This window comes from Bacillus rossius, chromosome 1 (genome assembly GCF_032445375.1).
Source record: "Bacillus rossius redtenbacheri isolate Brsri chromosome 1, Brsri_v3, whole genome shotgun sequence".
Lineage (NCBI taxonomy): Eukaryota > Metazoa > Arthropoda > Insecta > Phasmatodea > Bacillidae > Bacillus > Bacillus rossius.
The window spans coordinates 53,627,806-53,641,762 of record NC_086330.1 but is presented as its reverse complement, the minus strand read 5'-3'; the positions used below and the strand labels follow the sequence as shown (position 1 = coordinate 53,641,762).

The following is a 13,957-nucleotide window of genomic DNA, read 5'->3' as shown; positions in this document are numbered from 1 at the left end:
ATCCCTAGTAATACTACTTCAAAGCTGCGGTACTATTCACTAAATAATATTTCTTGACACAAAGAGAACTTATTGAGTATACTTTGTATGCCACTTAATGACACTTAGAATGAGGCACATAGCATAACAAAAGGTCATTACTGTTCACAAAAGGCTAAATATTTGTTAATGGAATTTTTTTTTTCAATAGCTCATATACTAAATATGAGTTCTTTAAAATTGAATGTATGCATAAATAAACAAACATTACAAAACAAAAGATTTTAAATAGCATAATATTAGGGAATATGTTCAACTGCATCACTAACTACTTGGTGTTATACAAAGAAGTTTAAAGAATAAAATAAGATAAATCTGCTTCAAGATTTCTTTACAGTATATTATACAATTGGTACAGACCCATACATCACCCCCCAAGTACACTGTACATAATAATCCTTTTCCTCGTGAAGCAGTTTCTCTGAAATAGTTCATGTCCAAAGATGCTGAAATTTGCATAACAGGTACACTTTTTACTTTTTAGATAAACGTAAGTCCATTAGCACCAGATATATGGAAATAATCATTAAAAAATCATTTTCACAAAAGTAACACAACTCTGCAAAGATGATACATTCCATAATGTAAAATAAATTTTAAATATAAAATATTAACTGAAAAAAAAAATTGCTGTACATTTTCAGGTACTAAGTACACTTTTTGTCACATCTGATATTAATTTTTTTGTTTACTTTCATGTCAATTAGTCCTTACATCCATACATCTGAACACTACTACATATGTGCTAAAATAACACAATTTTATTTTATTATTCAATGCCTAAATATTCATAAATAGTAAAAAAAAAATTGCATCTATTGTGTGTTATACATAGGCCTTTAAGCCTATGGAAATTTTTGCTGACTAATATATGTAGTTGCATGCAGGGTTGCCACTATTTTAAAATTTAAAATTACCTGATGTGTCCAGGTTTTTCTTAGCAAACTACAGATTTTCCCTGATAATTCTTAATGCTGTACTATAAGAAAACATTTCAACTGTAGGTGGACCCCTCCTTCCCAATTTGTGTACAGTCACGCTTGAAAATGCCACTAGAGAGCCCCATACAACACATAGTGTCATGTGAGAGCCAATAAAACATAAACCTAGCATATGTAAAAGGTACAGAGTATGCATAGGTTAACATGCATACCTAGCACTATAAGAAATATATCAACTTCAGGTTGCGCGCTTTACTGTATGCAGGTCTGCGAAAATAATGTTTTGACAAACTGTTGCGTAACTCAAATACAGAAATCCCCGACAAAATGAAATTCCCTGACATATGTACTCCCGATTTCCATGATATTTACAAAATTCCCTGACATTTCCCGGTTTTTCCATTTTTCCGGACAAGTGGCAACACTGTTAACACGAAAGTGTTATAGTTTCATTACCAAACAACCTCCAGGACCACGTTCATAATACATACCTACATACATACATACATATCACTCACTAGCAGATCAAGAGAAGGGTTAGGAAAAGGGGAGGGAGGGGGCTAATTTTGAGAGTTATTATATTTAACATTACAAATATTCACGTCTGGAATAATACAATCCACCACCCCCTCCCCTTCCCAAAAAAAAAAAACACTAAAGAAACGGAAGCTTCCTAAGAATACAATTTACACACAAAAAAAATCAATCAGTTTTGTATTCCAGGAAGAAAATGTACAGCATGATTTTTCAAATTTGCTACCAACATATTGGAAAGAGACACTGATTAAATGAGACACTTAGACAACAGTTGTAAGAATATAGTTTACAAAGGCAACTGTGTGTGAGAATACTTATGACTTTGAGGCAACACAGATTGTAACACCAGGTACATATAAAAGTCCTAAACAAGTGATGTTAAAAGAGTAATGTGTATTATTTGTATAAGACTGAACATTATTTGCCAGCTGGCAACTAACGAACTACATTAACTACATACGCACTAAAATGCTTACAGTCACTGGGTGTTACAAAAATGTTTTGCATCTCAAAAAGCATCATTCCCACAATTGCCTACTTTAACTATTAACAGATATGGTAGCAGTATATCAACAGATAATAAGAAAACATATAAAAAGACCCTCAAGAATCAACTTAAGTAGATCATTCCAATCCAAATTATTTAAAACTTTATCAAAACAAATTGTAACTCAAGTTATAAAGAGTATACTAGTTACAAAATAGGGTATGTTATTTTTATTTAAATTAAATGTCATATAATACACATTATTTGTTGAACTCAAGAGAGTAAGAAAATGTTACTTAAATAACTAGTGAGATAAAAAAAAATCACACTTAACAATTATGATGTTGACAAGTCCCTGATGCACAGCTGTGTACATATATGCAAATGTAAAATAAATACATCATGTAAGTAAAATTTGAAGATATTGACAGCACCACAATATTGTATGTGAGTCCTACTGGTTCACGGTAAAATTGCCTGAATGTAGTGTGATGCTATGCTGTATGTGTGTGTCTCCAGACTCACCAAGATATCTTAAAGACTTCTCAATGCACATGGCCCAAGTATGTGATACCACAGAACTGTAATGTCTTGTCTCTAATGGACATCATACATGCACACCCACCAGTTATTTGAGTATGCTGGTGGAAAGTGGACCTTTTGGAATGGCAAAGACAATATTCGGACCTTACCCTAATCTGTTTTATTTTTTTCTCATGGGGGTTACCTAGCATAGCTTCAACACTAACAGCAGGCAAAGTGGTCCCCCCCCCCCCCCCCACCATTTTCTCACCAAAATTAAATTCTATGTATGCTCCTGGGAAAAAATTGGGTACAGGCAAGATGATTGGTTCCTACTAAACCAAGTGCACAGGTTCAAATCAGCTTGACATCACTACTATTTAGCACACACCAAATATCCAGTAACCCTTGTTCTAGCTTTAGACTCACCTATGGAAATATGTACTAGGGTGCAAACAAGACAAAAGGTTATGATTTGACTATTAACACTCTGACTCTTCAGGAAAAAAAAAAAACCTTTCTAATATTCAAAGTCTGTTTGCCCTTCACAGTTGCTCAAGAATTTTGTGGCATGGTTGCACGAAAATTTTGTGAGAGACATCGTCATACTTTTCCTTTAGTATGCCAAAGAAATAAGGCATATCGGGAAACCTACTGCACAGCACTAATTTACTATGGAGAACTTTTAAAAATGCAAAGTTTATTAACAGTTCTTTGAATCAAGCATGAGTGGCAAGGGCAATAATGAAGAAGATATTTGTGTTAACAGTTCTTTCATGAAGTTTGGTTTATTTACTGTAGGAGAGTAAATGAACCTTCCGGCAGATCATTGACAAATTTTATGTTTCAGGTCATTTTCCTCCATACATTTATGGGGGATAGGTTTTGCCTGTATGTTTAATCATATGGTGCTGTCCAATCTGCAAATTCTACAGCATTCTGTATTTAATTAGGTCTGAACACTGATACTTTAGGCTGCTGAAATAAAATATAACAATGATAAACATACATGACAAAAAAAAAATTGTCATTTAACACAAGTCATTCCGAATTACAAATGAACAGTTGGTAGGAAAAACAACGTGCCATCATCAAAACTACAGGTAACACAAAAATAAAAACAAACTGCAAAAACAAATTTCATTTATTATGTCAACACTAATCATAAAACATTAAATACTTAATACTCATAAATCACAATCTTTTTATTTAGTTCATGGATCACCAAACTCAACATTAAGGACATCTATTTTAAAATTAATAATATTTACAAAAACAGAAACCCCAGTTTATTTTAAACAAGAAAAAAACCCAGTTTAAATACATAGATCCAACAAGTATAAATATAACATAGTTCATATTCAACACCTATCAATCCAGAAAGTATAAACTAATTTTTTGAAGTATTTTTATTTCACATATTTGCTTAAAATAAAATTAAAAAACTATGACGGTATTAACTCAACTATAAGTGAATCAAAAACTATTTACAAGTTTGAAAAAGATGAAAATAGTACGACAGAGAAGGAATATAGATAAAGAATATTGTGTTTCATTGATTATATGCACTTTCTGACATATTAACAACCTAAACACAGCACATTCCCCAACAGTATAAACAACCATAGAAACCCTACTCCGAATTTGTTTCCGTAATGTCGTGGACAGAGCACGATCCTGAAAGACGTCACAACAAAGCGGGCCGCCGTGTAGGAGGTGACATCAGTTGTAGTAGCGCTTCCGCCCCAGAGTCCCCGTCCCCTTGCCGCCACCCCCAGGCGCTTGCTGCTGCGACAGACTGGTGGGGTTGAACATGAGGGGCGCCCCGTACGGCTGCGAGGGCTCTCCGTACGCTTCAGGCAAGGCTGCACTCTGCAATACAACGTCCGGCAATCCTCACCACCAGTCGCAACCACAAACCTACATCTCGCTAGACCACATACCCACTCGTCCGAGTATCAAAACTCAGACTTTTACAATAAAGATACTCTCAACGCTGTTACCAGGGCATGAATTTAAGCTTCTAAACCACCTATAGTTTTACCACAGAAACATAAAAAAGTGAGTGTAATTCATGGGAGCAGAGACTAGGCTTAAAATTAACTCAAGAAATTTGTTAAATGAGTTTTAATGGAACAATATTTTTTTATTAAGAAAAATATTTATGTACGTATCTATACAGTACATCTATAATGAAAAAGAAAATTCTGCCCGAACCTAGTACTTCAAACTCAACACAAAAGCAGAGAGCAGCCCAACATGCAAGACTGCATGCGAGAAGTACCGTCACAAAGCAAGGGTGGTCAAGGGGTGGGGGTAAGGGGAGGAAAAGCGGCAGGCTGACAGCCACCACGCATGCACCAAGTGTCGCAACATCACACACCTGCAGCATGATGGTTACCTTAGCAGCAGCAACGGCAATGACAGCTACCCCGACAGAACCAACACAAACCACCAGGACCACTCCTCAGTGTATAACACACAACAGGTGCAATAACCATACGGCTCACCTCATACCTACCCACATATATGTCATGTACCACATTTGCTTCTATGGGCAATAGAATAAAATTTATCTCCATATTTTCTTAAATTTTATACTGGACTAGAAGATGACCGGAGAGAAATTTGATTGTTAACATAAAAAGTATAAAAGTGAGATAATATGTGATTTGCTATTCTGTGATGTTCCTAAAAAGTACTGACTTATAATGAATACACTAATGTGCATCAAACATTATTTAAAACGTGCTTCTTATTTAATTTCCTCAACAATGACATAAATCAACAAAAATATAATATAGGATGGCTCTATGTTCATTTACAAGCTATCAATCAAAGAAGTATTCTTACTGAAAATTAAATTAACTAAGCATATATGCAGGTTATACTTATTTGTAAAAGTGAACTTAAAATACTTAGAAGTAAATAAAAAATATTTCTAGGTATAACTATATAATTATGTAAATTCTAAACAAGTGTTTCAGGTACACTAAAACATTGAAATGACTAAACTATAATAATCTTGAAAGCTTTTCTATTACTTTGCATAGCCATTTCTCTGCTGAACCCTTCAGATAAATCAACAATATAATAGAACCAACTCATACACTAGGATATAAGACCAATGCTATCATAGTTTAGAAATTTGTTTCAAACTACAACTAGTCTCTAGGTTACAAAATTTTTATTTTGTCAGAAGAGTAAATTTAAAAGGTCCAACATCCTACTGCACATATGAGTATCTAATGTATATAAACTGCACAATTAGTATTTCATAGATTTTAACAAAAATATAAATGATTCACTGAAGATTCTAGATGAACGCTTTACACTCAATGCATATTCTTGTTATGATCACTTCAGTGAAATAGTTGGTAACCATCCACTGTGAACACAAAGAAAGCAAACTGCTCAAGTGACTAACAAACATCTCTCCTCAGTTTGCCTTGAGGTGCAACTACAGGAAAGTTACTTCTCACCTGGGACTGCTGACGAGCGCGGCCACGACTCGTGTAAAACTGCACTTCTCTCGACAAAGAACTAGTGGAGCTCCATCTAGATATATTCTGCATTGGGGAATACAACAACCCCGTGAAAACATAACACCAACACATCCCAAAGCACACATACACACACACACACCAACAAAACCAAAACCAGGCCAGGTGCATGTTGAGGTGCAAGCTGTACAACCATAGGCAAAGTGTCGCTTGATTTCTAGTGGTTTTATATAAAGTTGTCATACGAATTATATACAATTTAAAATATGTAATATAATATTTAATTTAAAAATATACTTTTTTTAAATCTTGATATTGAACTTCCTAAATCCTAAAGAACATAATTTTTTTTTGAAAATATAATAAAAAAATTATTTTGAATGCACAAGAAAATTAAGTAAATAAAACTATTTTAATCTTAAGACAGCACAACAACATTTGTGAAGTACAGATACTGTATGCAAACTGTATATGTATAACAAGTTTGTAAACAAACCATTGGGCTAATGTTTTGTTCTGATGATGATACCTTGATTAATGGAAGTTGCTGCATGTGTTGCTGTTGCTAATAGTTTCCTAATGATCTTTTAAGTATTAAAATCCACCACAGTACAAAGGAAGTCTAATTGATCCAACAGATTGGAATTTCAGAAATGTTTTCTCCTGACCACTTATTTCCATGCAAACACTGCCTGCAAATAGCACCATGATAGTGGGTTTACTGTAAAATGTCTTCTTTCATGAATATGCTGCTCACACACATTGTAATATAAGGAGTACTGAGGAGCAATAACCTATTACTTATGCCTCCTTTACTCTAAGCATGCCTTCTCCCCCACCCCTCTTCTTCACCTAACATTCACTGGCTCACAAAGCTGTAAATAACATTTTCTAAAGTAACTGAAAATTTATAAATATCCACCTTTCGACTGATTTCTACCATTTCAGCGTACTGTCACTAATCTGTCAGCCAATGAGCCCACCATTACTGAATTCTAGTTTCATTAAGGAACTAAATATACCTTTCTAAGAGCTAACTTCATTATTAACAAAAAACATTTCTTGAAAACCACCTTGATTTAAAAAAACTAATGATTCTGCCTGTACTTCAAATCAAATCCAATATAAATGCAACATTTCACTTGTCTGGAGGGAAAAAAATTACTTTCTAAACCAGCCCTACCTCAAATGTTCACACACTATAAAAAAAATTTATATTTAGTACAAGTTCCAAAATGACCTGTTTTCAAAGTTTTCAAAACAGAAAACAAATACCCAGAAAAGAAATCTTTCGAATGTAAAAAAATAACGTTATTTCATGCATGAATTTGTTACTGCATTTTCAACAGCATGTTTAACCCATTATGCATGCATCATGAAAGACTGTATTTACCCTTCATGTGCCCATCACCAAAATCACCTGAATGCAGGTTCTACAAACTTCACAACTCAGACCGACCCAACATATGCACTGCTCCTGCATCTCAACACACACCGGCGAAAAATAAAACAACTACAGCAAATCCATGCTACCTTGTCTTTCACTCACACCTTGTTCCTATTAAAGCATCTAGCCCTCGCTCAGTAAAAAAAAAATCCTCACCGAAAATTAAGTACTTAATAAAAACATGATCCAGTACAAACATTACAGAGAAAGGTGTTTAATCCATGTCCATAGCTAAGCCACATTAGCGACTGCAAGTTTATTGAATTTCAAAATAGTTTTAACAGGAATACCAAAAAAAAAATTAAACACAGAATGACGACATTTAAAAAAAAGTTGTAATAAGCGGCTCTAGAGCAAATCATAATACATTTGAGTGTTGGTCTTCTTTAAAAAAAAAGTAAATACAGAAATGTACCAGTGCAGGGGTCAGCAGACTTTCGAGAGAGATCATCCAAATATTAAGTAAACAGATTCTCCAATTATTAAAAAGTTGCAACACATGTTTTCTCTGTATATATAAGTATTTTATTCGCAAATCCAGCACAAAGTCTTAAAAAGTAAAGGTTACTTAAAAAAAGAAAACACGTAATTGTAAAAAATATGGCAGTCATTAGTATAGCTCTACTGATAAAACAAGAAATCCTAAATTATTTTAATTAATTATGATTATGACAATAAACAGCCCCTGGGCAAGTACGGTGGCGGGCGGTGTGATAGTAGGTACGAGCGCGCAGTACCATGCTTTGTGATTGTGCCGTTTCATTTTGTTTGGAAATTTTATTGTGCTGTGGTAGCGCAGTGAGTTGTAGAGCTTTGAAATCCTACGAAAAGAGTCGTAATCTGCTGACCCCTATATTAGTGAAATATAAAAAGTTTAACCAGCTAGAAAAGAGGAAAAACTATACAAAAACAAAAACCAATGGTAACTATAAATTCTGAGAGAAATAAAGAGACCTGGCCGCCAAGGTCACCATAATTTGCCGAAGCAAAGAATGCAGGATTAAAGACCTTTCTCAGTACTAAAAATATTTAATATATTTATATTTTATTACATATATTATTTTGTTATATCTAATACATAAATATATTTACATACATTTTTTCTCCCTGGATTATACAACACGGTACTACTACTTACAAAATCCCCTCTATTACTTTTTTCTAGTCACTTCTTATTTCAGAACACAGAAAAATCTTCATAATGTATGAGAGCATAAAAAGAGAGAAGTTTATACTGCTTAAGTGTGCAATTTACAACCTGCAAAAAAATACGATACTAAATTTTGAACACAGAGAAGATACCAAAAAAATGGAAAGAATTATTTAAATTTTAAATTTCAATTAAATATATATATAATTTTTAAATTTAATAATTTTTCTATAAATTAAGAATAGTTACATTACACAATAATTGGTGTGTATTGCAGATAATAGCATAATAAATTTCAGTTTTGTGTAAATTTGCAAGTAAATATTAGCTTACATATACCATAATGGTTTATCTTTACTGCAACATACTTTTAATATTTAAAATACCTGAGTACAAAAGGAATCTGCTTCATAATGACATATCAATTTGTAATCCATCTAGTACTATCATCATGTAAATCGCAAGACACACCAACTATCATAACCCAAAACATTTTTTTTATTTATAAAAAAAGTAAGTGAGCTACATTTTAGTGTTGAGGTATCATAGTTCTGTTTTCATTAAAAATATTCATATAAGTTATGATTTCAGTGATTAAAACTGAACATAATAATGTATAAAATTAACAATTTTTGTTAATTTCAAGGTGTAACGAGAAATGCAGCTATCTTTGTATTTGGTATGACCAAAGAAGGTTTAGGTGGGAGAAAAAATAAATATTATATATTTTCACATTTGTACCTGCTAATTTATTTGATTCATAGTATATTGACACTTTTTTGACAAAGTATACTGAGTGTGATTGTTTCTTAAGTATCACATATAATACAAAGATTTCATATTTTGCATTACAATTTTTGGTTAACATTAACTTTCACTATACATCATATGTGGTGATAGATACAATGTGTTGGTAACGGATGGCAATGAATAATGTAGTGTGCTTGCAAAATACAGTTTAATTAAACCTTGCTTTTAAAATTTATGTATTTTTAATGCAAATGTTTCATAAAAGTTACTGTTCCTTTTACTTTCTCGGGCGGCACTCATAAAAACATATGCCACTGTAACTAATTTTAAATGTATTGTAAATTCCAGCTAATCTGAAATTTTGGAATCAACTTCTGAAAGTCATTTCTGACAATAGCTACACTAAATTGAACTTACAAAAAGGTTTACACCTTCCAACCGACAACAAATAACTATAAGTACTTTCATACTGTATCTTAATGATTGAAAAAAAAAAAAACTATTAACACGAACTCAAAATTGTTCTGATTATCTGGAATGCACTATGTTTATTTTATCCATATGACATTTGAAGACCTGCATAGCAATTTGCAGTGTGTATTTTAATTACCATACAATTTTATTAATTATCTTAGATATAATTTATATTTTATCAAATTTATTATTGTATTTCAAATATATTTTTCTATTAGAGCAACTGCTTAGTTACTACTCTTTGTAATGGTTGTGCCTATGAACTACTTTTGTGCATTATGAATGTACATAAGTTAGGTAATGACTGTACCTGCTGTGAAGAGAGAAACAAAACTCGTCACACAGGTTTGTTCAATGTCGGCAATAAAGTAGAACTCTACCTCTGTAAAGCAAATATGGTAGGTGAAAAATATCAGGTAACTATACCAAACAGCTTTTCTTAAAGTAAAGAAATTATTTAAATAGAGAGAACATAGTTCCCACATGCCATCCTTATATTTGTGAACCAGTAACAAAATGACATTACAATTTCATAGGTGTAACTAAGTCGGCAGACTATGTTTCAAACTGAGAATAAATACCCACGAGAAACCAAAATTATGTATTATAACAGTACCGACATTAAAAAGACAGGACTCGAAAAATCCAGATGAAAAAGTAGGAATAAAAAATATTGCTCAAATTTTCGACAACATGGTGGCCTGCATTTGGTGTAGAGGAGACAACATGTCCTGACTCTTTTAATGTTTATCATTACCATACATGAGTACATGGACTGAAATTATAATTTTCACAAGTCTTCAGAAAAGTGTGAAAACATCATGAACATACTATATTATAGTAACTACTATGCTATGCTAGTTGGCCAGATAAGGTCATCTGGCTCTTCTCTAGGACATCCCTGTGAACCACTTAAACATCACTCGTTTGGACTATTATCATGTAATACTTACCCACCTTCCACCAATCTTCCAAATGCCACTGTTAATATTTCTGTGGGCATAATAAACCCAAACTTTCAAACAAGCTAATGTACCTACAAATAATCATGCACAAAAAATGTGTATGTCATAAACATTAGGACATGTTTAACTTAATTATTTTTTCACCACTATATGAGTATTTTATCTGTAAATATGTTAAACGTTAAAGTATCTTTTTCATGTGTTTAAGCATTGAGTTTGCGCCTGTGGGATGACCCAAGGTTTATTCATAGCAGTTCATATGGTACATATTTATATTGGGATTTATTTAGTCTTTGCTATATATCCTACAAATATTTTAAATTTTGTTTCCTGCTATGGTTTGCATCAGTGCATATTATAATACAGTTTTCCAGTAACTTATCCGCTCGTCAAGTCGGAAGTTGAGGTTCTTCCATCGTTCTTCCTAGTTTCGCGTCCGGCGGAATAAGAGAATAGCATTAGGCAATAAGGAGAAAATGAGCTTGGGTTCTGCACATTCAAGACGTCTCCAGTGTGAGGGCCGGTCCTGCTGATCCAGGAATCCCGCACCGAGGACATGAAGCTGCCCAGCGACCGTGAGTTTATGTAGCTCTGCTGGCAGTGCATGTTGAGGAAGTCTGTTTTCTTCACACAGACTTAGGTAGTCGTAGTCGCTTCCATAGCACATCCGTGTCAATAGATGTCCACCATCGTGTGTTTCAAGACTCCAGTCCAAGCAGAGCAGTGTCTTGGGTGAGACCAACCCTTTATAGCAATTTGCAGCCCAACCTGACAGAAGAGAGCACTGTTCCAGCCGTCGTATATTCTACAGTCTCGTAGTTGTAGATATTTTTATACACAGCATCAGGGGTCCTGAAATACCAGAGCTTCATCCACCCTATCCCTGAGTTACGCCGAGAATATTTATCCCCGTAAACCATGTGTACATTTGAGGCTGATACCTATTCTCATGATGAACGCAAATTTTATATTAGCTTCTCAATGCGTCATCCTGCATGTAAGTAATAACTGTTCAAAGAGTTTACAGAGTATACAAATAAGTAATCTGAAACTTTATCCCTAGCTGATGCTTGAATACATAAAAAGCAGTGTTGAAAAACAGAACACAAGTTTTAAAACATATTTTGTTTTATTTCAGTTAAATATTATTGTATATATTATCTCAAAACCATAACTGATACATGTATATGAGAAAAGCATTCATTATGCGTAGCATATGTTAACAGCTTTGAAATTGGGCAAATATAGTTATACATGTGATATTGGGATAAGTAAAACACAATATTTTGAATTTGAGGGTTTTAAGAATTTATTTAAATTTTATATTTCTTTATTTTCACGAGTGAGTGTGAAATTATTAACTATGCAATAATTATAATGTGTGTATATATATATATGTGCTCATTCCTCATGCCCCTTTATTCTTTCACATGCCAAGCATAACTAACAAGAACATGCATTTATCTGTACAGGTCATCTGTCCTTCCGATTAGTTGTCAGATATCATGAAATCCTTGGGAAATGACTACTGGAAAAAAAAAATAAAAGCAATATTTTCTCCACCGCACGCAAGCAACATGGTGGTGCTTTAACACAGACCTCGTCAAGATTACAGCATAAATGAATACCACATTATCACACTGCCTTGATATATCACTCCTGCTATTCATCCCCTTCCTCAAAATTTTTAACATAATAATTATGTATACAATGGCAAACACAGATTACTTATATAAAGTAACAAGGAGTAATTTGCTGAAGCCATACACACACTAGCTTCTGGGACATAGATACTTATAATGATCAAATACAGCCGTCTTTAGTGTGCAGTCTGAGTGTTGAAATGTGGCCACACTGTGCCAACCTCACCACATTCTGACCACCATGACTAACCTGACTACCCGTTTCCCATTCACTTGTTTGTGACTTTTTCCAAGGCTCAATTCCTACTTAATTTTGTCATCGGCATGAGCTTAATACAATGCAATAACACACAACCTCTCAATTCTCCACTTGATTTGTGTTGCACTAATATATCAGAAAGTGTGGTCTCAAAAGCAGAAGTTTTGCCACATCCTCTCTCTATATTAAAATCATGGAAATTTATTTTTCCACAAATAAGGACACCCAGAACTTTAGAAATTATAAAAATGGTGATTACATAAATTTTTAAAAGAAAAAAATGTTATACTACATTATTTACACCCTCTGGAACCATGACAAAATATTAATTGAATTGATAAACTTGGCCTTTTATATTGATCCAGTATAATTTATGTTAAACAATAAAAATTTTAAGCTCAATACTTCATTAATAAATGATATTTCAAGCAAATGCAAACAAACATAACAAACAATACTGTCAGTAAAATAAATCTATTAAAATAGGTGTTCAATCTACAACACAAAAAAAATACAATGATAAAACAAATACTTAATGAAGGCACTATTAAAATCATCATAAAATGGTTAATATTAATCCACTTGCACCCACAAGTTTGCATAGGCAAACTCAGTAAGTAACAGTGACAGCCTGTAAGACAGAACATGCTGAAAAATATTAGTACTTATAGACGTGTTATGTATTCAAAATGAAAGAATTTAATTGAAATTATAGTAAGTAAAACTAACAGTTTGAAATTAAGAGCAAGAAAAGTTATAAAATATCTTAAATATGAATAGCAGTACTGTGAAATTAAATAAACAATTCATTAATTTTCTGTATCAATTTTCATCATCTTGTATTCATTTAAGAGTCTAAATAATTTACATCACTACAAAAAAAATGCTTTTACAATATTTGTATATTTAAAAGCTGATTAATTGTAGGAAATAATTTTAGACTCATTCAAATGTCTATTTTAACCATGTCATAACTTCTTGAAAAAGTCATACTAACACTATTTCAAAAATAGTAAATATTCTATTGACTTAAATAATTTTAATTATTTTCTCATTTCTACCACTAGCAAAACAATAATAAAAAAAGGTTACTTTAAATTAAAACATTCAGTATCTCTGAAACATTTGTTAAAAATTGTAACACAAGCTGAGTCAGCTAATGTTCACATAAAAAGCAATTGGGTCAAACATGGTGATGGTTACAGTTGACCAGTTGCAAATTAATAATCAATGAGTAATG

At 32.9% G+C, this 13,957-nt stretch overlaps 1 protein-coding gene across 3 annotated transcripts in view; it reads right to left on the bottom strand.

Moving 5' to 3' along the window:
• Window positions 1-358: 358 nt before the first annotated feature.
• LOC134536140 (protein transport protein Sec16A) overlaps window positions 359-13,957 on the bottom strand; it is a 130,782-nt gene continuing 117,183 nt past the window's right edge. For 2 of the 3 annotated variants that reach the window (XM_063375740.1, XM_063375757.1), the window contains 2 exons: window positions 6,009-6,095; window positions 359-4,398 (listed from right to left, as the gene is read on the bottom strand). In XM_063375740.1, the coding sequence (XP_063231810.1) occupies window positions 4,249-4,398; window positions 6,009-6,095 (237 nt within the window). In that variant the 3' untranslated portion in view covers window positions 359-4,248. The remainder of the gene's footprint in view (window positions 4,399-6,008; window positions 6,096-13,957) is intronic. The other variant, XM_063375750.1, reaches the window with a different exon arrangement.